The following is a 26,743-nucleotide window of genomic DNA, read 5'->3' on the forward strand; positions in this document are numbered from 1 at the left end:
GGTAAGTAAAAAGGTTTATTTTAATACGGTGGAGGTGAAGATGAAGGTCGGAGTTTGGGTGGTTCCGGTGGAGTTGGTTTCCTGGTTGTTGGAGAAGGCTTTGAGAGGAGGGTAAGTCACGGCTGGCTGAGCGGGTCGAGTGAGAGTCAGGTGTAATGGCTGGGAGCTGAGCACCAGAGCTCGGGACGTCCAGGTTGGCAGGTGGGGTTGGAGAGCAGGCGGTCAGGGATAAGCGACGGGGCTGGCAGGCAAGGTTTGAATCCAATGAGTCTATTTCCTGCTGGAGGTTGGCTGGTGGAGGAGAAGTTCCTGAGGAGGTCAGAGGAAACAGGACAGGTAAGTACAAGGAGGCGAGGTACACAGGAGATACAAACGAACTTAGATACTGGCAAGGAGCTGGCAAGAGTACTACCCAATACTGAGTAATCATCCGGCACTGATGAGTTGTCCCGACGCTCCTTAAATCCCCGGACCACTGATGAGCAGATAGACAGCAGCTGCTCTCCGGACACACCCACCTGCACACAGAAAGACTCAGCAGAGCACAGAGTTTAACTCGGCACAGGCCATGACTGCCACTGGTGCTGCAAACATCACTATTTCTGCTTGCATCTGCAAGAACACGATGAACAGTTTGCATGAAAGTATTTATACAACACGATTTGTCCGAAGTAAAAGAAAAGCCTGAGCTATCTCTAATGGCTCTGTAATAGTTTGGTTTTCTGGCTGAAATCACACTCATATTCACTAACTCACACTGATTCCTTCAATCCAAAGTAAAAGGTCAAATGGGGAAGCTCAGAAAAGGATAAAAATTGATTCAAAAAGGTAAAATCGCAGATAACCCATTGAATTAACAAATATCAATTATTTGAAAATGTATCAAACTAATTAAGACTATTTATTAATCATTCAACAACCACAGCTGTTTATCTATTGTGATCTTTGAAAGCTAATTAGCGCAACAGTAGCACATTTCAAAGTGCTGAATGTGACAGAAACAAAACGTATTATATTATATAATAGATAGAATATCATGAAATGTGTAACCAGCCATTAAATATTATTACAACAATCAATAAAAGCAAAAATAACTAAAAGTTCTCTCTCTCTGTCTCTCTCTCTCTCTCTTTCTCTCTCTCTCTCTCTCTCTGTTTATATATGTGTGTGTGTGTGTGTGTGTTCATTGATGCGAAGCTCTATCGCCGACTGGACTGCTGATTTTAGTAATTTTTTTTCAGAATTAGTAAGAATTCATAAAGCTCTGTGTGGTTCTCAACAAAATCTAGAAAGTTCTCACCATTTTTTCCTTGTTGCATAACAGTTTAAGAGACTCACATTAAAAAGAAATAAACTCTTATGTTGTGGTTGCAGACCCCTCAGATAAAAACATTGTGGCTTAACTGAAAGGAAAAATGGACGGTTGGATGATGAGTTCCCACGTAGAGGGTTTTTGAGTTCATCTGCTAAGTATGATTATGTAAGCTGGCAACTCTTTTATAGAATCATGACACAACAGAAAAGTGAGCTTATGTCCTAAAATAAACCTAATTGAATTTTTTATAAAATCATCAGCAAAAGAAGCTGTTAAAAACCAAATGTGACCTAGAACCTTCTCCTATAGCTGTGGAATGTGGTTTAGCAGGATGCTTGAAGGTCACAGCTCAACATGATTTTACCTGACAGCTTTGGTTTCTGATCAGTTTGGTTACAGTTCGTCATCACCAGACACAGTCAGGAATATTACATAGAGTTCCTGCATCAGTGCTACAAAAGTGTCGGTCACCTGAAGCTTAAACAGACATTCCTACCCTTCCATCCATCCATTTTCAGCCGCTTATCCGGAGTCAGGTCGCAGGGGCAGCAGCCTAAGCCGAGAGACCCAGACTTCCCTCTCCCCAGTTACTTGGGCCAGCTCTTCCGTGGGAATCCCAGGGCATTCCCTGGCCAGCCAAGAGACATGGTCCCTCCACCGTGTCCTGGGTCTTCCCTTGGGTCTCCTCCCAGTTGAACGTGCCCCGGAAAACCTCACCAGGGAGGCATTCAGGAGGTGTAATAGAGTAAACAGTGTCATTCCGCTTGCCATCAGTAAAACAGTTGAAAACGTCTCCGTTTTATGTGCTGACGTGTCCAGCTGCGTCTGATGTTAGTCAGTTTTAAGACTGAGACGTTTGAGGTAGGTCGAGTTCTGTCAGTGCACGGTGTGTGAGGAAAACTCAAAGTTATTTAGTACTTATTTGAGTCTTTTAATTCCAACAGAGTGTGCTGTATGATCCTACCAAAGGCTAGGTTTCTGACCAGCATTCCTGTGTTAACAGATTAAATGCTGGTGTCAGCAAAAACTTCATCTCAAGACTCTTTGTACAACACAATGCAGAGTTAATAAAGAACTGGACCTACCAGTAGGGCTGGTATGGTTACAGAGGCATCCTGACCAGATGCCCGAGCCACCTCAACTGGCTCATCTCGATGTGGAGGAGCAGCGGGTCTACCCCGAGCCCCTCTTGGATGACCAAGCTTCTCACCCTATCTCTAATGGGGAGCCCAGACACCCTTTGGAGAAAAGTCATTTTGGCTGCTTGTATTGGCGATCTCGTTCTTTCGGTCACTACCCAAAGCTCGTGACCATCGGTGAGGGTAGGAACGTTGATCGACCGGTAAATTGAGAGCTTTGCCTTCTGGCTCAGCTCTCTCTTCACCCTGGCAGCTTGGTACAATGCCTGCATCACTGCAGATGCAGCACCAATCAATCTCATGCTCCATTTTTCCCTCACTCATGAACAAGACCCCGAGATACTTAAACTCCTCCACTTGAGACAGGACCTGGTCCCTGTCCTAGAGAAGGCATTCTACCCTTTTCCGATTTAAGACCATGGTCTCGGATTTAGAAGAGACATTTCTACCCTCACAGGTAAAAACACAGTTTGCATGGAGACATTGATTTTGCTTGATGCTAAAATTATGCACAATATTAATATAAATATTTGGGGGGAAAATTCATGTTTGAACTGATTCAAGCTTAATTTTTAAATGATTGTACTGCTTTGTGGTTTTTATTCTCTTGGTAGATTTTTTATCTCGTTTTTATGTATCTGATGTGAACAAAGAGTCGGACATAAGTAAAGATTTAAAGCCTTTCTTCTCTTGTCAGAAACAATCACCAGGGACTCCAACTAGGGCTCATTACTGAATGCACCATTACCTGGGCCTTCCAAAAATGTATTGACACATTCTTTAAAGATTAAAATAGATAAATACTCACATTTACAAGTTATTTTAGTGGTTGTATCTTGTTCAAAAGCATCTGCGGTGATGTAGCTCAGAAAGTGGAGATCCTGGTTGGTGTACAGGAGGCTCAGATGTTCCTGCTGAGGTCTGATATAAACTCCATCCTCCTCCTGGTGTCCTGAAAGCCATCAGAGGATTTTCAGCATCACAACAACAAACTTTGATGGTGAAAACTTGATCCAGGCTCAGCTCATGGGTGAAACATGTTTAGAATGCTTCTATTCCTTTGGATAACGCTGAAGTAACGCACAAACACTCACTAAGGAAAAATTAAATGTGGTGGTGTTGGGGGGACTTTAAAGGGCTTGAATCCACATAGGTATAAAAAATGGAAAAGTTACAATCCCTTTAGAAAGACCTGCCCAGGTGGGATTTGAACCTGCAGTTGTCTTTCTGTGACGTCACATTGACCGCCTCTCTAGCATCCCTTTAAACCAGAATCAGGGGGTATTAAAGGGTCCAAAGTGCAACAAGTCATTTTCATCATTCAGTTGCCTTTCAGTGGCTAATTAGTTAATTGTGGAAAAAATTTGATTAGGTTCGTTATGTTTTCTTTTGTAAATTATTAATTTTCAGGTTATTTTGTTTAGACAAATAAAGTTTTATTTTTTCTTGACATGTTTAGACTTAACGTTTATTCTCCCTCAGAAGTGGCACCAGTTACTGGATGGTGGGTGTCATGGTGGAGTAGAATATTCATGTAGATAATAAAACGGCTGATTCAGATTTAAATGAAGCATTCGTTACAGCTGCTAAAACAGTTTCTGAGGCGCCGGACAACCCCGATCCCTTCACAATAAAAGGCGCTGGCCATGGTCCTGAAATCAATCTAACAAACGTGTTGTTTCATTAGAAGTTTTTCTGTCAAACAGCACTTCCCCTGGCTTAAGGTTCAGTGTAAGTAATCGTTCCTCGTAGCCGCACAAATGAATTAATGACAAAAATAAAAGGCACGCGCTACTCTTTGTGCCAAAAGAAAGAGAGAAATGGAAAACGGGGGAGGGTGTCCATTCAAGCAGGAACAATTGGAAGAGCGGGTCACTATTGGAGGAAAGCATCCGGTGAAGGCAGGAACAAGGGGGGGGGGGGGGGGGGGGGGGCAGAAACGAATCAAAGCCGCATAACAATATCAGTCTGAGCCGACCATCACCAGCGCTGACGTCCGGCTACGATGAACGGACTCTGACGCGCCTCTCGGTCCGGAGCGAAGGGAGCCGACGGAGCGTCTCCTCTCGGTTATATTTCTTCATCTTTTTGCAAACATTTACTTCTCGTTTGAAGTCGCTCCAGCGGAGATCGCACGCGGGAGGGAATCAGGTAGGTCTCCGTTTTGATTTAGGGGGTGAGAGTGAATGCAGAGGGGGGGGGGAGGACAGCGTGCTCCTCCTGGGATAGTGAGGGGGTGGAGGGGAGGGCTTCCAAAAGCTGGAACCCGTTTGATACACTAGAAAGGCGTGCTTTTAAAGTTAACAGTTATGTAAATCTGGTGCTTTATCCACCCTCACCAAGTCAAATATATTATTGTTTTGGTAGGCATTGCCCATTTTTAAGGGTATCCACTTTCATTTTTGTGACAAAAATATAAATAAAAGAAAGAAAAGGACCACCTGCCATGGTTTTTGCTGACTTAATCAGCCCCTGAAGGTTGAAAAAAACACATTTCCTTTAACACCGTCCACAAATACCACCAGCATCCTCTCACCCAGCAGCAGGACTCTTGTATAAGGCTCTGCTCACTCTGACAAAGTTCACGCTGCATATTGACAACTGGGTCATCACTGGCAAAGATCAGGGTTCTGTACTGTCTGACAGACTTCCTGTTTCTCCTCTTGACACACGCTGCTGCTTGATCAGGAAATCAAGTGATTGAAACAGAAGTTTGAGCTGCGTCACTATTGATCTCTGCTCTGTAGACATGTATGAAAGCCTCACGTGAAATCTGCTGCATAAGGAAATCCCACTGGAATATGAAAGTGATGCTGTTGTCATTGGAGAAAGGCTGTTTGATTAGATCTGTGCTGAGCTCAGCAGACTCTCCTTAGGAATGAGGAGGAAACAATGCAGCGTCACTAGGAGCTGCCAGTGGCAACATTCTGTGATTAAATTAGGGCTTGCTTACTATTAAATATTACATGTCCCTACAGGAAGAGCACCAGGCATTCTCACTTTTAATCTTCAGCAGTAGTGTTTCGCTCATAATGTCAGAGTTGTAACACACATCCCCTTCTGATTAATTGCTATTCTGCACAGGAAGCAGCGTTGAGCCAAGCAGCAGGCCACTAGATAGGACCTCGTTTGTTTAACTCCAAGGGTGGGGAATCTGTCTCGCACTGACAGATCTGTATGGACAAGTTGACTCCGTATGCCTGCAGAGATTTTTAATTTTTCATCGGCTACCGTGAGCCAGACAATGATAGCTGAAATCTCTCTATAGGATGTAATTGTATTGCATTTCTGGCCCGACTGTGGGCATGAAAACACCGGCAGAGACTACACAGCTTCATAATTATTCTCTATATGTGTGGCTGCATTAGATAACCACAATATAGGCTTGGAGGCTGAGCGTAATTTGACATCCATCTGACATCCATCACTTGGAGTCAGCAGATGCTGTCACTTCCATGGCAACAAAGAAACATCATTTACGAAGATTCATCGACTCCTACTGCAGCCGCTGCTGCACATCCAATATAGCAGAAGTGCAAATCTCTGGGATGATGATAAGCAATCATCATCAAAACATTGTTTTTTTTCTTTTTACATTTGCTGCTGTGCTTTAAGAAAAAAAACAATAGCAAAAATGACTATTTAGATTGGTTCTAAGTGCAACAACAGAATTTATTTGAATTAAATTGTATTGAAATGAAAAGAAAAAAAATATCTAAACTGGCATTATTGTTTTCTGAGAAGTAGAGAATTTGGCTCCTCTGCATTCATCTTCCAGCCTGTCTGATCCCATTTATCCCCTCAAACGTGAAACAAGCCTTCACTGAGCAGCCCGTCACATCTGATTGCTGTATGCAAATGCATCAGTGAATTATAGGAGCAGGAAAAGAGGTAGAAGAAGAAGAGGGTTGCTGCCAGACTAGCGAAAACGTATGAAAACAACAACAACAACAAATATTTAATAGATCCACCCCTCTCCATTCTGATCAGGCATAATCCACTGACTCATAAATTCTGCAGCCCGGCCAATGAGCCCTCTGTGGAAGAAATAGCTCTGATCGATTGCATCCACCAACTTTGACTGGTGGAGCGACGATAGTTGAGACCCAATGAGAGGCTGTGGAGGATATTGGTGTTTCATAAAACAATATAAGGGTGACACACGAGATCACAGAAAAACACAGGATAAAGCGTCAGGCAGGTATTGACTCAGGCATAAGCAGAAGGTTACATTTTGAAAAATGTTGTTTTATAATAACTCAAATCCAGAAACACTCATGAATAATAACTGATGTGCCTTAATGTTCCCACAGATTTGCATAATTATCTCTCTAAATGACAGAAAATGTGCTCACGCTGCCAAAAAGAAAGAAATCTTTTTCAACAGGCATATTTATGGAAAGCTAAATAAATATAGCATTAGCTTAGTTTAGCTTTCCTTTAAAGGGGACATATCATGTCAAACTTACATTTAGCATCGTTTTTATTGTCATGTGTGTCTCTACCGCTTCTATAAACACTCCAAATGTGAAAAAAAACCTATGCATCTGTTTTCTGTTAGTGTTTGGTTTAAGGATTTATGTACCTAAAAGAAACCGGTGAAACCGTTCCTGTTTGTGATGTCACAAAAGGCAAAATTAAACCTCTCATGCAAGAGAGAGCTGTGGCTGGAGGAGAAACGACGCTACTTCAGGTTCCTCTGGAATATTGGAGCTTCTCAGCTTATATCTGCCAATCAGGGGATGGGTGGGAGTGGCCAGCTCCAGCTTGTTTTTCTGAAAATGACAGAGTCCTGAAATGTTGGAAGACACTTAATCTGTCAAGAATAAAGCTGGTGAAATATTTTAATGTGAGAAGAAATTTGTGCAAAGAACCTTGTGGACATGTTGTGACCTTTGTGCTATTATAACATAAGAAAAAAAAGCCATAACATGTCCCCTTTAAGGTGAGCAATGTGTAACTCCAAGGTTCCACCAACCCATCAAAACTTAAACATAGTCTTCTTTACCCTCCCACTGAGAGCACCACCCCCGCCACGTGGACCTCAAGGGATAAACCTTCAACCCTGTTCAACAGTTACCTTTCCTGGAGGGGTCACCCGATAGGACAGTGGAAGGGTTAAACACCACCCACACACATATACAACTGTTATGATACAATTGTTTCCATTTATTTTAGATAATTAGATTCAGTATGCATATTAACAATACCCACTGGCTGGAATTTGTCACTGAAAATGTCCATTACCCAATCTTGTTCTATGCCGACTGGACTCAGCCTCACCATGAAGTTGGTCTTCTCATTCTAATATCATGAAGATCCATCTTTTTTTCACCACTTATGGTTAGGCCATACCATTAAAAGGTCAAGAACGTAAATCAGACAGGACTTTTCCCAGAGACACTCTCCAACTCCTTCCAGGCGGTGGAGGACATACTATCCCTTGGGGGACTTGTGGATCTTCCCTGGGTTCTTGTCTCAGTGGTGTGTGCCAGGAGAATCCTTACCAGATGTTCAAACCACCTCAGGTGAATTATTTTGATGTGAAGGAGCAGCAGCTCTACTCTCTGCTCCAAACTTCTCTCTGATGTGAGGGTCAGCTTGGAACAGTTCCTACTTCACCACGACCACAGCAACACTCTCATTACTGCAGATGAAGCCACGATCTCCTGCTCCATCCCTTTATCTAAACTTATAACCTCAATCTCGTAAACCAGACACCCAGATACTTGAACTCCTCTGAGATTCACTCCCAACTCACAGGGAGTTTTCCGGCTTCTCCCGATCAAGCTCCATGACCTCACATTCTGACTCTTATCCTGGCTGTGTCACACTGGCTGTAAAATGCTGAAGGTCACAGCTTGAAGATGCCAAAAGAAACACAGAACTTCCTGAAAGCAGAAACGATGCTCCAAAGAACAGTTAGATGTCAAATAATTATCAAAGCAACAAAATAGTAATAAAAAGTAACTTGTGAAAACACTCTTTTTAGCTTTTTTAAATCTTTTCTATTTTTAGATCTTCTCTTAGCATTTATGTGGTCAGGTGATATTTTTAAGCACTAGCCGGAGTCTAAGTCGTTCTTACCTGTTAGATGAATAAAATCTGTGGCCTCTAAAAAGCAATTTTTGGAAGCTAAAGAGAATAACCTATACTCAAAGCAAAGAGCAATCCTCTCTGCATTACAAGCAACCTACAGTAGCCTCAGTCTTGTTTGTGTGTGGCTCTTTGCAACAAGTGCATCGTAAGACAGCAATTAATAAGCAGCATTCTCATCGTTTGGATTTCTTGTAAAGGGTGCTCAATAGAAAGTGGATTATTTTGTGTTCTATTAATTTAATCTGAAAGCAATATGATTTTGTGCTTTGTTGGTTGGAAGTCGTGCGTTTTTTCCAGTGCGTTTACATCTGTTTCATCAAGCAGATAAGGGCGTGGATTTAGATAGAAAGCGAGCAGAGTAGAAAAAAGAAAGTGGAAAAATGGACGAGGCTTAAATGATCTTTCAAATCTCTTTTTAAGCTTTGAGCAATCACGATGTGATGTTACAGTCACCCTGTCTGAGCAGGGAGAGCAGAAACATAAATCTTTTGTGGGAAATGGACATTGATTATCCGCCCATACGGATGCTATTGTGCTTTTATGTTTCCATTCTTAACTGCTAATTAAATCAACTGATGTGGATTCAAACAGAAGAACTTGTTGAGCGCGAGTAGATCAGATATGTTCGTCTTTCTGCTTGATTCCAAGTGTAGACGCAGTAAATGTGTGGTATTGTCGTTGGGAAGCCTAGTGTCACTCTGTGTTATTGCTGTGTCTGTGCATCACCATCAAAAACTTCTGAGCTGTTTTTGGCCCGGCCCCTGTCGCACTACTAACAACGGCTTGTATTTGTCAGGGCAGTTTATCACAAGAACTCTCACAAAACAAAGATTCATCAAGTTTTCTGTGTGCAAAGAGACGGATGGAGGGTTTTAGTCTAAATGTTCTGCAAGGAGCAGCGGTTGCTGCTGCTCAGAGGGAGAATCTGCTCGAGGCAGTCTGACAGTGAGCTTCACACACACACACACACACACACACACACACATGCATGCACGCACACACACACGCACGCACACACACACACACACACACACACACACACAAACACACACACAAGCTTTGCAGCAATAAAAAATGCACTCATTTACTCTGTTTCTCCTCAACACAGACATTCGCAAATGCCAAGCGCCCTCCCCTTCTCCATCTGCTTTCATGGTGAAAATCAATGGCTGCAGGAGGAAAGCTGGACAGAGCAGTTGGGGAAAAATAAAGAAATCAATGCTGCCTTATTAACTGAACAGAGCTTCCTTTACTACTGAGACAAAAATATGTGTGAGCGCGTGTGTCTGACTCGATCTGTGTCAGTAAATGATAGTGGTAAGCAGCGTGTGTGTGTGTGTGTTTGTGTGTGTGTGCATTTGTCTCTGAACATTGGTGGCAAGTGTTTGCACCCAACTGCTACTTTGTAGGCGTGCTCTGCATGAGTATGAGCCAGAGTGTGTGTGTGTGTGTGTGTGTGTGTGTGTGTGTGTGTGTGTGTGTGTGTGTGTGTGTGTGTGCTTTTTACGTGCACAAAGACAATCTCTCAAAGTCGATGTGTTACTCTTGGGTCAGTGCCATGACGTCAGGTTGGCGACTTGGCCTCGGTCTATTTGTGGACAAAAGGGATGCTCTAAGACAAATGATTTAGCAGCTGTCCATCAGAGGAGGGGGATGAGGGATGAGGGAAGACAGAGGTCAGAGTCTCAGCAAGAAAAAATGATTAACGCTTTCACAGAACCCATGTAGGCAACAAGAGAGAAAATGGGCGAAGGAGCAAAGGACAGGAAGAAAAGTTGACGCTCAAAGGAAAGAATGACAGAAAGTTAGGCAAAAAAAAAATTACAATTTAGCTTTGGGTCATCAGACAGCTCATGCGCCTGAAAGCAATTTCCCTGTGAAATGACAGCTCCTATTTCTGCAGAGTTGTTTGCCTAACGCCAGCTCGCAGGAACCGAGGCTGGCCTTCGGGCCATGTGAGCAGACCTTCCCTCATCACACGAGTTACCATAACAACCAGTGAGGTCGACCTGCACCGAAGGCTGCACAGGGGTGTGAACTTTGTTTCTGCCTGCAGCACTTCAGCTGTCTGCGGTACTTCTGACACATCAACACCCACCTCCTTTGGAAAAGTCACAACAGAGCGGTGTGGTACATTTTGTATGTGTGTGTGTGAGTGTGTGTGAATGTTTAGCCATGGCAAAGCTGTAATTGCTCAGTGGAGGATGGTTTGTTTGGGCTGTGAAAATAAAGCGCTATGTCAAGAATAAAAGTGGTAAATGTAATTTGGGAAACGCCAAAGTAAACAAAGTCAGGGCTTGGTCTGAAGTGTTTGCAGATGCATGTTAGGACTTCGATGTTGGAGGTGAATACTGAAGGAGCTTTGTGTGATGTGAGGTTTTAGATTAGACTGACGTGAGGCCTTTTCTCTCTGACTCTGTGATCTATGTACACAGTCTTTGTCTTTAATCATCCAATTTACGTGTTTCACACACAGCGGACAAGAAAACACGGCTGACCTTGTTTCTTCTGAAGCCTAACAAAACACCCCACCACCACCACCACCACCAGCGCATCCATGAAAATGTTGACAGCTCAGAGAGCGGCTTAACTAACGAGCATCTGATTGTGCAGATTATGGATGTTCCACTGAGGATTACTCACAATCAAATAAACAAATTGACCTCTTCTTAAACATGTACACGTAAAAAACAAACCAGGGGTCAAAAACAGTGCATCTGTTGGAAAACAGAACCCTGAACGTTTCCTTATTTTAGTTTGCAGACCCCGCTAACCCCATCAGTTATCCTGCTGTCTCCTCCTGCTGCCTTCGCACTGTATGTGCCATATTATTGTCCATCAGGGGCTTTTCTGTTTCCCTTAAATGAAAGAGCAGAGCAGAGAAATGTTATTTTCTCCACATGGCAGGGTGTTATTTGCATTTGTCTTGGGCTCACATCCTCACAAAAAAATAAAAAAATAAGAAACAAGAAAAAGCAGACGTGTTTCCTGTTCTGTGTGTGTATTCTTAGACAAGGGACAGCCAGAGTCCTCCTCTCTGGTTCCCCTCAGATGTGTTTCAAGCGAAGCAAAGCTATTTAGAAGTCATCTCACTGTGAGACGTAACAGTAATGACACCAAGGCCTTATTCATAACTCCACTTTATTTATTTATTTATTTTTTTGCTTTCTGTCCCTAACAATAGGGACACATTAATTCTCTCCATGCTTGTTTGGTGAACCCCAAAAAGAGAAAACTTTTTTTGTTAATGAGCATGAGACAACGATTGAACATCGCATGTGGGTCACATCGTATTAAGTGAGCTGGCTGTCCTCGTAAATGTGCTCCAAATCAAATGTGCTGTATTGAAATCCAGTTCATTGCTTATTGGCCTGATAATGTGGTGTGGCTGCACTGGGAATAACTTCCCTGCCACTAAAAAAAGGGTCTTTACTCTCAGACATTAAACTACTGGTCTGGGTTAAAACATAACAAATGGTGCACACTTGATAGCAATCTGTCAGAACAGCTCAAACATGTAACATGAATCGGTTTATACCAGACAGTGGACCCTTTCATCGCTCAGCCTAAATGAGATCTGTGCATATTCCCATAATTAATAAAGCAGATGATAAAATCACTCAGAGCCAGCTGTAAATGTTATCCATCTGGGTGTCTTCTTACATGAACTGGAAATTTAGAAAGTTAGACAAGTCTAATGAGAAAAGGTAGACGTACATCTTTTAGAACAAAGCAAGACTTTAGATTGGGCCGGTGAGACGGCTGCTGCTTAAAGGGGAACTAGGCAGCTTTTGCTTGCTTTTAGCACCCCCTAGTGTTTGTTTGTAGAACCAAAAGCAAAACCTGGCTCCTCTCTTTGTGTTTGTCTTTTTAAAGGTAGTGGCCAGACTCAGCATAAAAATTGTAGAAATACAGTATAACTACACTTTACCATCTATATAAATATGAACTGGGTTCAGTTTTTCATTTTGTTAAGGAATTTAGTCATAAATCATTACAGAAAATCTAAATTCTCTCCTCCAGGCAGTGAAGAACTGTGTTTTACATACGTCACTCACACACGTCATACTGGGTAGCTGGCGTTGCTAGCATGGTAAATCACTGTATTCTGTTTACTATCGCGGTCCTAACTAAAACAGAAAATTGCGTTTACAGCTGCAGCTAAAGGTCCGAGCCATATGTCCGCATCCTACATGTATTTTTAACTAATATAGGTTTGATCTAAAATAATAACCGACATCTATACATCCATGTAGAACCGCACCGGTACTACTGGACTCCAGCTAGCATGAATGCTGCAGCACTAACTGTGTTAGCTCTGGTAACAAGTAATTTGTGAAAGCTACAACACACACACACACACACACACACACACACACACACACACACACACACACACACACACACACACACACACACAGATATAATCTAAAAAATGATCCCCATTTTTCAACAATAGATCCTCCTATAGGACCGGTAGAACCTCCTGTCATCCTGGATTAGAATACAACAATCCTAGCTAGCGAGTTAGCATCAGGAAGATTTATCCTGGTAAGCAATTGGTTAAATATTTTTTTGATGTTATATCAATAAATACACACAGCTGTAAAGCTGGCAACACTTTATTTTCCTCATCTGTAGATTACTGAATTATATTAGCAGACTGCCCTGCCGTCTGATTGCTGTTGCGATGAATGCATCACTTTGTCTGTTGCTCTTATTGGTTCTAATACTGTCCAATTGCATGCAGACACTGTTAGAAAGACAAACATACCCCACAATATTATTACATACGTAGGGTGGCTTGTCTGGCTAGCCAACTGTGCCACCAGACTGGTAGAGAATTTTATGAGTCCAACATACTTTGATCACGTTCAAATAGCTAACGACAAGCCTAATTAGGGTAAGATCAAAGAAATATTGAGACATTAGTTAAATAAATGCATTGTTTACTTAATCAATCCATCAGATAAGGACTAAAAGATGTGAAAATGCATTTCTGCAGAAGCACCCATTAAAATGCATTGATGAAGGTATGAACCTAATGCGCTGATTGGGTGTTTTGCATCTTTATGCCATCCTCACTTGAGCTCACATAAGTGCACTTCATTTGGAAAAGAAGACAAAATAGGAGGATGCTAGCAAATTGGAATGTGATGAAATGATAAAAAAATAATATTTTTCTCTTATAATTTCATGTGATGAGTTGGAGCTAAACTCTAAATTTAAATGCAGATTAGATTAATTATATTGGTGGTGCTGTGCTACTTTCAGGAGGACTGACTCAGTGCGACATGTCAGCCTGTATCATATCTGACTGTGTCGTACCTTCATGTGATCTGCTGCCGAGGAACGACTGTGAACGCTGCTGCGCTACATGTTATTTGGCAGGGAGTATGAGGCCGTTTTGATGTGAGTAGTCAGGCAGAACAACAAATCCCTTCCAGGCAGTATAGAAAAAAATTAAAATAAATAAATGTGCATGGATGAGTTGCTCAGTGATGGGTTTATATCAAAGGGATTTATGCTGCTAGGTGCAGCAAATGCTGATAGTCCTGATCTGATCATTAGAGCTGGTTACCACGTGAGATTGGCTTCAAGGAGGTGAGGGTGGTTTCTGAGATTACGAGTTTCCAAAAGGAGCCTTTCCTTCTCCACTGCACATTTGTCTGAGTGGGTTTAGGAAGGCTACGATAGAGACAGAAGCACAGAGGGAATGCGAATGTGCTTGTGCATGTATTAAAAAGACAAGAGAGAGGTCCTTGAGGCAACCTGCACATCTTTTATCACATCTTTAATTTATTGAAGCCCATAATAGAAGCTGCTGCAATTTCACTGAATAGACACAGCTGAATAGTAATCAGCTGAGGGATGAGGAGATACGCTTGACGTTCCCTTCCATTTTTGTCAATTCTCCCATTTGACAATCTTCCCTTTATTCACTTTATCCCCAGCTACTGTCATTGTCTGTTTTGAGGAAACACCGCTGCAGTGGACAAAAGGCTTTTTCTTGTGCAACTGGGGTGGGCTATTGCCATTTACTTTCCTCTCATCTTCTCTCTGCAGGATTTGTCTCGGACGGCTGTAACCATCATGGGATTTTTGTGGTTCTCCAGACTCAGCCTGATCGTCTTAGCTCTGATCCCACCGCGGTCTCTGGGCTGTCCTTCTGGATGCCGCTGCTACAGCCTGACAGTAGAGTGTGGGTCGCCTGGGATTAAAGAGATCCCACTAGGTCTTCCCTTCATCACAGAGGTCAGTTGAGCACATAAGAAAAAGTTAGGGCCCTCACCGTGAGTCCATTTCAGCTGACCCGACCAACCTGCACTAGCGGTTTCAGTTGACTTCCTCATTTATCCTTTCTTATTACCCTGAAATGATTGTGGTTAATCAATTTGCTGTGACCCCTCTTTGGTGTGAGCCTGCGGGTGGGGTGGATTTGCTGTTGGCTGCACAATTATTCATCCATCCTCAGAAAGTGACTTCTGCACACCCACTGATCATCTGTTAAGGAGATGTTTAACATCGCAGCATTTTTTTCCTCCAGGTTCAGGCCCTCCAACATTACCGCAGCTCATGAATATTGATGAAAAGCAAGTTTCGCATAAATTGTTCCATTAACCTCAATCAGCAGGTCTGTCTCGTCGATCATACCTTTCAGTGACTCGTGATGAAAGCGCATTTCCAGTCAGGCAGGCACTCATGGATTTTGGATCAGACCTGCAAAAGCACTTCTCCTAGTGTTCAAATGATTCAAACATTTTCTGGAGTTTTCAGCAAAGTTTAAGAAAAGAATACTGGAGAACTGGATCACAAACAATGTTAATCACATATCCGACACTGGGCCAGAATGACACTTTGAAATATATCACGGATTCACGGTACTGAAGTTTGATTACTTTTAAAGGGAAAATGTGTAGTTTTTATAGTTATTCTCTGGAAATATCCATCAAAATGTTGTTGAAAATGAATGAAATGATGCCCAGTTGTTGAAAAATATTGGCGATTTCTTAACATATAACCATAAAAAACAGTTCTAACATACATGGGAGAGGGTCTAAGTTTCTGGTCTACGCCATATTAGATGCATGCTTCCTTCTACGGGAGCCCTAGAGAACAAAATGCATTTACTGATTCGTAACAAATGGCTACAAAACTTTCACCATTCATAAACATTGTTGTTTTACACATTCACCTCTTTACTAGTTGCCAGTAATGAAAGGGAATCTGGTGTGCTTGTTATTTTGGTGATGTTTGAACTCCCCATGGCTTTTTGACCCATGGGTCTTACTCCAACAAAAAGATACAGCTTGCTTGCAACAACTTAGATATCTACTGTCCCGAATCACCAGGAAAAATACACACTGTCACTTTAAATACCTGTATTTAAAACACACAGCTCTCTCCACTAAAACTCAACAAATAAACATATTTCTTTTAATAATTTGAGTAAAATCCTAACGGGATGTTCACCTTAAACTGTGACAAAGAGATTGAAAAAAGGGTTGAAGCTGCTCTTTCTTTCATTTAGCTCTTTCACACATTCACACACATTTTACCTGTCCATCCATCCATCCATCCATCCATCCATCCATCCATCCATTTTCATCTGCTCATCCGGAGTCGGGTCGCGGGGGCAGTAGCCTAAGGCGAGAGGCCCAGACTTCCCTCTCGCCAGCCACTTGGGCCAGCTCCTCCGGGGGAATCCCAAGGCGTTCCCTGGCCAGGTGAGAGACATAGTCCTCCACCGTGTCCTGGGTCTACCTTTAGGTCTCCTCCCGGTTGGACGTGCACGGAAAACCTCACCAGGGAGGCGTCCAGGAGGCATCCTGACCTGATACCCGAGCCACCTCAACTGGCTCCTCTTGATGTGGAGGAGCAGTGGGTCTACTCCGAGCCTCTCCCGAATGACCGAGTTTCTCACCATATATATAAGGGAGAGCCCAGCCACTCTTTGGAGAAAACTCATTTCGGCCGCTTGTATCCACGATCCTTTTCTTTCGGTCACTACCCAAAGCTCATGACCATAGGTGAGGGTAGGAACGTAGATCGACGGGTAAATCGAGAGCTTCGCCTTCTGACTTAGCTCTCTCTTCACCACGACAGACCAGTACAACGCCCGCATCACTGCAGATGCAGCACCAATCTGCCTATTGATCTCACACTCCAGTTTTCCCTCACTCATGAACAAGACCCCGAGATACTTAAACTCCTCCACTTGGCAGGACCTCATCCCTGACCCGGAGAAGGCATTCTACCCTTTTCTGACTCAAGACCATGGTCTCAGATTTAGAGGAGCTGATTTTTGTCCCAGCTGCTTCACACTCGGCTGCGAACCGCTCCAGTGAAAGCTGAAGATCACGTTCTGATGAAGCCAACAGGACCACATCATCTGCAAAAAGCAGAGACCTGATCCTCAGGCCACCAAAACTGATGCCCTCCACACCTTGGCTGTGCCTAGAAATCCTGTCCATAAAGGTTATGAACAGAATCGGTGACAAAGGGCAGCGTTGGCGGAGTCCAACTCTCACATGGAACGAGCCCGACTTACTGCCGGCAATGCGGACCAAGCTCTGACACCGTCATACAGGGACCTAACAGCCCGTATCAGAGGTCCTGGTACCCCATACTCCCCGAGTACCCCCCACAGGGCCCCCCGAGGGACGCGGTCAAACGCCTTCTCCAAATCCACAAAACACATGTAGACTGGTTGGGCAATTTCCCACGCACCCTCCAGGATCCCCCTAAAGCCGGGCGTACACTGTGCGACTTTTTCACTTTTTTGAGCCGATTTTCCACTCGTGCGAGAATCCACAAGATCGGGGCGAGTTTTGCGCTGAGCGTCGTGTAGTATACAGGGGGTTATGAGAGGCGATCAACACCACATGACCAGCTACCGATCAGCAATTGTGAGCTTGCACGGACTTCTGGCGTGTTTGATATTTTGCTCGTCCCTCGTGAGAGTATTGCACTGTTGAAGCGGCGCTGCGAGCAGCTGCGACCCAAAAAGTATCAGAACCGCTCACGGCGCATGCGCAATCATGCATCACAACCGCTCGCCCGCTTTTTCCCTAATAACACATGTTGTTCGTTTTTATTTCTACATGTTTTTTTACTCACAGAGATTGTCAAGAAAGCGTGTTTGTCGTGTTCATGTCAAATTAAACTGATCACTAAACACAGATTTACTTTCTTTATTTCATTTTCCTCATCCAACCCCCATAAATCCCTGTGTCCTCCTGCAGCACTCCCGAAGGACAACAGGCAAGACAAAAAAGTCTGACGTGTTGTATAAAAACTGCTATTTTTTAGCATATTTTTAGGTCCGACGTGTTGCTACCAGACATACAGTGTGAGCAGTCAGGTCGCATCCGAGAACTGGGTCGTACAGTGTGAGCGCATGACTCGTGAGATCTGCCCTGCGAGGAAGTCGTACAGTTTGAGCTGAAGCTGAGTGCTACGAGTGAAAAAGTCGCACAGTGTCTGCCCAGCTTAAGGGTATAGAGCTGGTCCAGTGTTCCACGGCCAGGATGAAAACCACATTGCTCCTCCTGACTCTGAGGTTCAACAATCCGACGGACCCTCCTCCCCAGAACCCCTGAATAGACCTTACCAGGAAGGCTCAGGAGTGTGATCCCCTGTAGTTAGAACACACCCTGCGGTCCCCCTTTTTAGATAAGGGAACCACCACCCCAGTCTGCCAGTCCAGTGGGACTGCCCCGATGTCCACTCGATATTGCAGAGCCACGTCAGCCAACACAGCCCCACAACATCCAGAGCCTTAAGGAACTCCGGGCGGATCTCATCCACCCCTGGAGCCTTGCCACAGAGGAGCTTTTTAACCACCTCAGTGACCTCAGCACCAGAGATTTGAGAGGCCAACCCAAAGTCCCCAGACTCTGCTTCCTCACTGGAAGACGTGTCGGTGAGATTGAGGAGGTCTTCGACGTATTCTGCCCACCGATCCACAACGTCCTGAGTAGAGGTCAGCAGCACACCGTCCCCACTATAGTGTTGGTAGCACACTGCCCCCCCCCCCCCCCCCCGAGGCGCCAGATAATGGACTAGAATCTCCTCGAAGCAAGATGGGGGCAACTAGTATGCCCACCCCTGCTCGGCGCTTCTCAGTGGGAGCAACTCCAGAGTGGTAGAAAGTCCAACCATTCTCAAGGAAACCGGTTCCAGAGCCAGAGCCATGCGTTGAGGTGAGTCCAACTATATCTAGTCAGAACCTCTCAACCTCACACACCAACTCAGGCTAATTTCCCACCAGAGAGGTGACATTCCATGTGCCAAGAGCCAGCTTCTCTAGCCAAGGATCAGACCGCCAAGGTCCCCCGCCCTCGACTACCATCTGTCACACACTGCACCCGACCCCTTTGGCCCCTCCCATGAGTGGTGAGCCCATGGGAAGGGGGACCCAGTTTCCTCTTTAGGCTGGGCCCAGCTGGGCTCCATGGGTGAAAGCCCGGCCACCAGGCGCTCGCCAACGTGCCCCACCTCCAGGCCTGGCTCCAGAGGGGGGCCCAAGTGACCCACGTCCGGGCGAGGGAACATGGTTTCCATTTATGTAATTCATCATAAGAGGTCTTCAGGCTGCTCTTTGTCTGATCCCTCACCTAGGACCTGTTTGCCATGGGTGACCCTTCCAGAGGCAGAAAGCCTCAGACAACTTAGCTCCTAGGATCACTGAGACACTCAAACCCCTCCACCACGGTAAGGTGGCAGCCCATCTGTATGTCAGCAAAAATGCAAAAGAAGGCCGTTTTAAAGCCATGAATCTATTTTGAACCTTTTTTCTAATTAATAGCCGGATATAAGGGAATAAATGTGATAACAGCTAAGTAGAATTTAATTAAGAAAAAAGTGATTTTAGCAGAACCCTAGTACTTTTCTGCTCATTAAGACTTGTGATTAATTTGTTTACCTTAGCAACTAAATTAGAAGCCACATTTCGTGCTCTAGTGATTGGCATGCTTATTCTCTTAGCAGTTTGCAAATGTTAATTTCAAGAAAGCATTACTTGACTTTAGCTAAGAGAGATGGATGGTGCGTCTGTAGATGTGAAATTAAATCTGAAGTGCTTCCTTCTCATGCAGGTCCTGCATCTTCTTGCCCCAAGCCTTGCTCAAATAGATTTTTTGAAGTTCCAATAAAATTCCCTAACTTTGTCCTTTTAGACAGGGAAGGGGATGTTTCAGAGGCTGACCTCCTTCTGTCCAGTTAGCATCACATATAGGAGCAGGGGGGTAAGATGGGTAGTGTTTTACTAATGCAACCATCTTTTTGCTATGTGGTAATCTCTTTCTTTATCCTCTCCACCTGCTGTCCTTTGAAGACGATCTTCCTCCAGGACAACTCCATAGTGCATATTCGTCTCCAGGACCTGAGCCGTTTGAGAAGCCTCCACTATCTGTACCTCCAGAACAACAGCATCTCAGCCTTGGAGCCTGGAGCTTTTCTCAACCAGGGGCAGCTGCTGGAGCTGGCCCTCAATGGCAACTTCATCCATCTGGTCACCCCTGACATGTTTCGGGGTCTGGAGCACCTTCGCATCCTCTACCTTGCTGGCAACCAGATTACTCGCATTCAGGACCACACCTTTAGGGGACTGCAGGTTCGACTGATTGAGCTGTCATAAAATGGTTGAGGGCTGAAAGTTTTTGATGGACATCTGTATTTTAGGACTTTATAAACTAAACATAAGATGTCTCTTGGATAATCCAAAATGGCATCTGCAAATGTACAGTAAATGTAATTTCTGACTGTGTGTCTTTCTAAGCCTGATCTTCCTGTCATTCACAACTGATTTGACAGTTCTAGGTCTTCTTTAACTTGTCCTGTGTCACGCCTACCTAATTATATTCATGTCTTTGTTCCTTCTGCAGCGGCTGCAGGAACTTCACCTGCAGGATAACAGCATAGAGTTACTGGCAGAGCATGCTCTGTCTGGCCTGTCATCTCTGGCATTGTTGGACCTCAGCAGGAATCATCTACATACTCTGGGAGCTTCATTCCTCAAACCACTTGTCAGTTTGCAAGTGCTCCGTATCACAGGTAGGCAGGATTAAAAGATCAAACTGATCTGATGTAACCTTCTGAGACACTCTGATTGTCTGAATTAAAACAGTCTCAGAAAAGTCATCTGGAATCTAAAAAGCTGGCACCATCCCAATGATGTACCACAGACTGATTCTTGTTATAGAACCTGAAGTGCTCTTAAATATTTTTGACACATCAAAGGAAATCAACCAGCCACAGACAGTCTAATAAGAAAATAGTTCTGAAAAATACCACTTCAAAGTGAATATTGGTAAAATACCCAATTAAAGGGACTTCTTTTAGAGGCCAATTAGAGAGCAAGTATCAGTGAGCTGTAATAGCCCTCCCTCCCACACATTAGCAAAGTCAGACCAACTACTTCTGTAACTTTCTCCAACCAGCAATCTGGTATTCACACACACCTTTTACAGTAATTGGTCAGTGGTGCACAGGTGACACAGGATCTGACGCAGAACCACTGTTTGCTTCTTTCAGGTTTCGAAACTACTTTTTATTCCTAGTGGGATTGCTGTCTTCTTAGTGTGGCTTGGAGATTGATTATTCTGACCTCTAAAAGATTTTGACTTGTTCTTGTTTCTTATTTTTACATGAGAGAGAGATTTCAATCAGCAGGTTTTTAACAGGCTTCTACAGAGCCTGATGAGCGGCTGAGCAGGTGGATCAACCACTGAATCTGAAGTATTGGAGCAAAGACGTGCAGGATACCGGCCCTCGAGGACCAGGGTTCCCCACGCCTGTGTTAGAGAGTGAGCGATAGTTAGAAAGAGCATTTGAGAGAGACTGAGGCCTAGTCCACATGTAGCCGGGGTTTTTTGAAAACAAATATCCGCCCCTCCAAAAACTTGCATCCACACCACCGCGTTTTAAAAACAGACTCTGTCCACACGTACCCGGATAAATACGTTGTTAAGGACATGCCAGACCTGTAGGCGGCAGTACTTCCCCCGTTCTTAACCTCTTCCTTCGTCTGTGGTCTTCCGCAAGGAGCAGTAATTCCGCTTGCAAAAACAAACAAGCAGAAAGCGCTTGGACAATTGATGGATCGGGTAGTGACAGAGCGCAGCTCTGAGGGCATCCATGCTGTCGGCTAGTGTAAACACAGGTCGCACACGTGATGTCAGCATTTTTTTGTCGCGGAAAGTGACGTTGCGGACCTTAAAACTCCGGTTTTGTCCGTCCACACGCAGACACCCAAAACGGAGAAAACGCAGATCTTCACTTTGGCCGGAGTTTTTAAAAAGATCCGTTTTCGTGTGAAAAAACTCAGTTTTTGTGTGGATGACAGGCCAAAACGTAGGAAAATATCTACGTTTTGGCAGATCCCCGGCTACGTGTGGACAGGGCCTTAGTTAGAGAGAGAGAGAGAGAGAGAGAGAGAGAGAGAGAGAGAGAGAGAGAGAGAGAGAGAGAGAGAGAGAGAGAGAGAGAGAGAGAGAGAGAGAGAGAGAGAGAGAGAGAGAGAGAGAGAGAGAGAGAGAGAGAGAGAGAGAGAGAATTAGTGAGAGAGAGAGAATTAGTGAGAGAGAGTTTTATATATATATATATATATATATATATATATATATATATATATATATATATATATATATATATATATATATATATATATGGGAGATTTGGTAATGTAATCATTTTTCCAACCAAAGGATGACAACTATGACATTTTAACTTTGGGACCTTATGTAAGTTTGTGAGAAAAAGGGAGCACAGACTGTCTTCATCAAAAGTTTTTTCCATGGCTTTTAAACGTCCTTTAGCATAATCACTTTTCTCCGTGTTCTTTTGTTTTAGAGAATCCATGGCGCTGTGATTGTGCTCTGGGTTGGCTCAGAACCTGGATCAGTGAAGACGGACAGCGTCTCCTGAGTTCAGCTGAGCAGCGTCGGCTGATGTGTGCCGAACCCCCCCGCCTCTCCCACCTCAGCCTGGTGGAAGTGGCTCCCAACAGTCTGGTGTGCATCCCTCCGGTGGTGCAGCTTGAACCTAACCATCTGACTGTGCGTCTGGGAGAGAGTCTTCGCGTCTCCTGCCAGGCCTCAGGGTACCCTCAGCCTCAGGTGACATGGAAAAAAGCCTCTCATGGTAAACCTCAGTTATCCCCTCGGGGTCTGTTCCAAGAGCTGGGACCCAATGGGGAGCTTTTCAGGCCTGCAACTGGAGGAGTAGTGACAGCTTTGCCCAGCCGTGGAGACATCAAGGTGGGGGGTGTTGGAGCAATCAATGGGCTTGTGCGTGGGACTGAGGAAGGTGGCGAGAGGGACAGCTTTGACCCAGACATGGGCAGCGGCATGCTCTTCCTCAGTAATGTGACTGTAGCACATGCTGGGCGTTATGAATGTGAGGCTTGGAATCCAGGTGGTGTGGCAAGGGTTACATTTCACCTGGCTGTCAACATGTCTTCTTCTTCATATTCCTCCCATTTTTGGCCACGGTTGAACACACATTCATATGTTTCTTCTTCATCTAGCTCCTTCTATCAGCCAGAAGTCCTTGATGTTAGCCAGGAGCCATTGTACAAACAGGAAAGCATGGACTTTAACGCGTTGGGTCCTGCCACACAGACTGCCATTGCTATTGGGATATCCTTACTGGCCCTCACTGCTGTTCTTCTCTTAGTTATGATCTACACTCGTCACCAGCAGTACCAAAAAGAGGACAGCAGGCAATATTGTACCAGCAAAGAAGAGAGCATCCTCTATGTGAATGATTACTCTGATGGACCCACCACCTTTGCGCAGCTGGAGGAGTACCGAGACGACCACGGCCATGAGATGTACGTACTTAACAGAGCCAAACCCGTCACAGGTTCCGCTTCATCCAGGTGTCCCATGATAAGTGGATTTGTCCAACAGAAGAGCATGAAGGAAGCGCTTCTGGACCACGAAATGGTCCAGACACTGACCAGATCAGGGGGAATGGGGCTTTGCAGAAACCCAGCAGAAGGTGGAGAGGGACCCCTAACGACAGATCCAGAGCAGCTCTTCCTGAGTCAGAGTCTCCTGTTTGGATCACAAGTTGCCTACGAGATCCACTGCTGAAGTATTTTTACCATGCGCTGATGTCAAACAAAATACTGATGGACTTATAACAAGACCTTACGAATCATCTTGCTGCAGTGATTTCATGCAACTGATTATTATCTGGCTTTTAGGAGAGAGAAGGGAATCATTTAGTGATTGCTGGGAGAACCCAGTTTCCCCGACATCCTTGTCTAATTGACTGTATGACATTAAGATGGGTCAGGGGACTGGACTGTGGCAATTAAAGAGAACGTAGCAAACGAACCATAGGTTTCAGTTACCATGTAAACCCTTTAAAGATAATTAGAAGTGGCTGACCTTGAGAGAAATGGTAAACAAGTTCAACTAAATCCAGACAAAAGAGACAGCAACTGTGCAATGTGATTGTACTTGTGGTTAGTGAATAAACTTTTCTACAATTGTATTTCTTTAGGTTTTACTTTACATGTTGAACATGTGTCTCGTGTAAATAAAATTAGTATAATTTTCAACATGAAGTACAGCTTTTCAGTAGACCCGGTTGCAGATGTCAGTAGAATCAGAAGAACAGTGATCCTCTCGTGCCCGGTTCACAGGGCAGGATTATTATGTTGATTTTTTACCTGATCGTCCCCGTTCGACAAGTTTAAAGCAGTACGGTAGCTGAAGCCTCTCTCCCTGCTAGTGATGGGATTTATGGCTCTTTCACGGGAGCTGTTCGTTAGTTGGTCATTTACCTCAAAGAGCTGTTCAAGACTGGTTCGGGGGGCGGTGGGTGGGGTTTGAGCAGGTGTGCTTTACCGACTTCCGGGGAGGTTTGTTAACGGAAGACGATTCGTTCGTGAACATTACATCACTACTGGGTGCGCCCCTCCCTCTATGACTGTTCTGTCTTGTGGGGCTAAATTGTGGGCATCTGTGTGAAACATGCATAGGAAAAAAAGAATGACAGAAAGAACCTACCCCCCACCCCCAGCCGCGACTCGGCTCCCATCGTTCATGTTTATTAGCCGTTCAAAAGAATCGGTTCATTCGCGAACGTCACAACTCTACTCCCTACTTCTGCGACTAGAAGCAACGCCTCCCGTTCACAAATCCACACCTCTAGCCAGCTAGCAGGTAGACTGTGATTGACTTCTATACACAAGCAGATGACGAACGCTATTGGCTAATGCTTAGCAACGCTCAATTCAAGGGGCTCGATGGGACATGAGCTTAGAAAAAATGAACATATTGCCTAAATTATATGACAGTACAGAGTAAGACTATCATGTATACAGATTTCTAAAAAAATCCTGCATAATTCCTGAAAGAGCAAAAACTTCAGATTGCTGCTTTAAAGAGGTCCTTTAAGGTTTAATACACTTTCAGTGGTCTCCAATAGGAATGAATGCCTTGTAAGTCGTACTCTGGGGAGGCAAGCTCTTGTGCACCTGTTTGAGGAACTAGAAGTGAGCCAGATCAGAGGAGAGCTTCAGACAACTGGACCTGGGGCATTATTTGCTGATATTTAGATCTCTTGCCGCTGACTGACAAAGACCAACGCAAATCTACCACTGACTCCATTTGCTTTAAACATTGATGTTTTATCTCCACAAATAACACAAGACTGGAGGAGTTCCCCTGTGTTGCCGAGTTGCTAATGCTAATGACTAGCATAGTCGAGATGTTCTCCGCTCTTTCCTGGACACTAGGCCAACAACAGCCTTCACCATTGCAAGGGTTGGGTGAGTCCATGAATGTTAAGTGACAGTGTTAAACTTAGGGTGACTGATCATTTTCTAAAAGAATAAGGAAAAATGATTTGTCAGTAAAGGACCTCTTGAAGAACACGTCTGATTGTCGTAATGGTTGTAAAGATGATTTTATCAGATATACCAACTGTGTGTGGTGCGTTAAGAGTGCTTTGGTCTGCTTGGAAGCACACTGGGATAGCTTTGATTGTAAATATGGGCTTTCAAACACGTTAGCTTGTTTTGATCCAATTCTCAAAAACAAACAATAGTCAGTCACAAATCAAGGGGTTGTTTGTTCACTCCAAAGTCAAGTTTGATTTTGGGAGATTTCCCATCTGACCAGAGAATGCCAATGAGTAAAATTGGTTGATGTGTCGGGTGTAGTTTTAGCCATTTGGCAAGACAATACACACTGTTGGACCAAATCTAGACAATCCTTGCTTCTTCTTCTTCTTCTTTTTTTTTTATCGACGGGGGTGCGGTCTCACATGTTTTGAAAATTGTACAAAACATTTAAAATCCTGCCGTGTAACCTGGGCTTTAGCAAAACTGCATCATCATATGCATTCGTGTGAATGTTTTTTTCTGATGTGGCTTGAACAGTTCAATCAGGATGTGGCAAGAACTATTTTTATAACATCGGCATTGTATGATAAATCTTTATTCTTTGTTAACATGTGTATTTTGTTGTCTTTACTAGTACCTTAACCCTCCCACTCTCTTCATGGGTGACCCCGCCAGGAAAGTTGACCACTGAGCAGGGTTGATGGTTTATCCCTTGAGGTCCACATAGCAGGGGTGAAGAGTGAGCACCACCTCACCCCTGCCACATGGACCTCAAGGGATAAACCATCAATCCTATTCAATGGTCAACTTTCTTGGCGGGGTCACCCATGAAGACAGTGGGAGGGTTAAAGTAAGAAATTAACATTTTCATTGTAAACAAGTTGGATAGGCTCTGGATGCTAAACACAGCAACTCGGATTGAACACAACAACACAGAAATTTTGAGATTCACAAACTCGTAACTCAAAAAGACCCGAAATTCAGCAATATTTTCTTAAGAAAAACAGAAGTCAACATCTGTAAACTAAACATCAGAAGAATTGATATTAGAAAAAAACAAAAAACGGAGAAAATGTCAAGTCTAATTCTTTATTGCTGTTTTGGCTGAAATATGGTGTAGAAAATGATAAAACTTTTATTGTGCTTTAGTTTTTTATAGAATTTTGTCCAATGTTTCTGTGGTGTGTGTCAGGGCCAAAAATGAAAACAGCAACCAAACAGTAGGAAAAAAAAAACCTGCAAACACTAGACTGTACAACTATTTGAATGTGAATATTGTAAATTTGGTTTTCAGTTTGTATACAATAAAATGTATTTTAAGAATCA

The 26,743-nt window shown here is 43.9% G+C and overlaps 1 protein-coding gene and 1 long non-coding RNA gene across 2 annotated transcripts; one reads left to right on the top strand and one right to left on the bottom strand.

The window, feature by feature from the left end:
* On the bottom strand, positions 1-4,575 carry LOC129154494 (uncharacterized). Its single transcript, XR_008559812.2, has 3 exons — positions 4,439-4,575; positions 413-3,406; positions 1-309 (listed from the first exon to the last, which is right to left on the bottom strand). It is a non-coding gene; the product is annotated as an uncharacterized lncRNA (long non-coding RNA).
* On the top strand, positions 4,476-26,743 carry lrrc24 (leucine rich repeat containing 24). The gene is made up of 5 exons (XM_015957346.3): positions 4,476-4,605; positions 14,620-14,808; positions 19,892-20,170; positions 20,442-20,610; positions 22,408-26,743. The coding sequence occupies exons 2-5, from the start codon at positions 14,647-14,649 to the stop codon at positions 23,652-23,654; spliced, it is 1,857 nt and encodes a 618-aa protein (XP_015812832.1). The 5' UTR covers positions 4,476-4,605; positions 14,620-14,646; the 3' UTR covers positions 23,655-26,743.

This window comes from Nothobranchius furzeri, chromosome 11 (genome assembly GCF_043380555.1).
Source record: "Nothobranchius furzeri strain GRZ-AD chromosome 11, NfurGRZ-RIMD1, whole genome shotgun sequence".
Taxonomy (NCBI): domain Eukaryota; kingdom Metazoa; phylum Chordata; class Actinopteri; order Cyprinodontiformes; family Nothobranchiidae; genus Nothobranchius; species Nothobranchius furzeri.

What these genes read in the sequence shown, in the direction of transcription:
- lrrc24 (XM_015957346.3), top strand. Translation starts at nt 14,647, where the DNA reads ATGGGATTTTTGTGGTTCTCCAGACTCAGCCTGATCGTCTTAGCTCTG. An exon ending in GTCTTCCCTTCATCACAGAG is followed by an intron (nt 14,809 to 19,891) that starts GTCAGTTGAGCA and finishes TGTCCTTTGAAG; the next exon opens with ACGATCTTCCTCCAGGACAA. An exon ending in ACACCTTTAGGGGACTGCAG is followed by an intron (nt 20,171 to 20,441) that starts GTTCGACTGATT and finishes TTCCTTCTGCAG; the next exon opens with CGGCTGCAGGAACTTCACCT.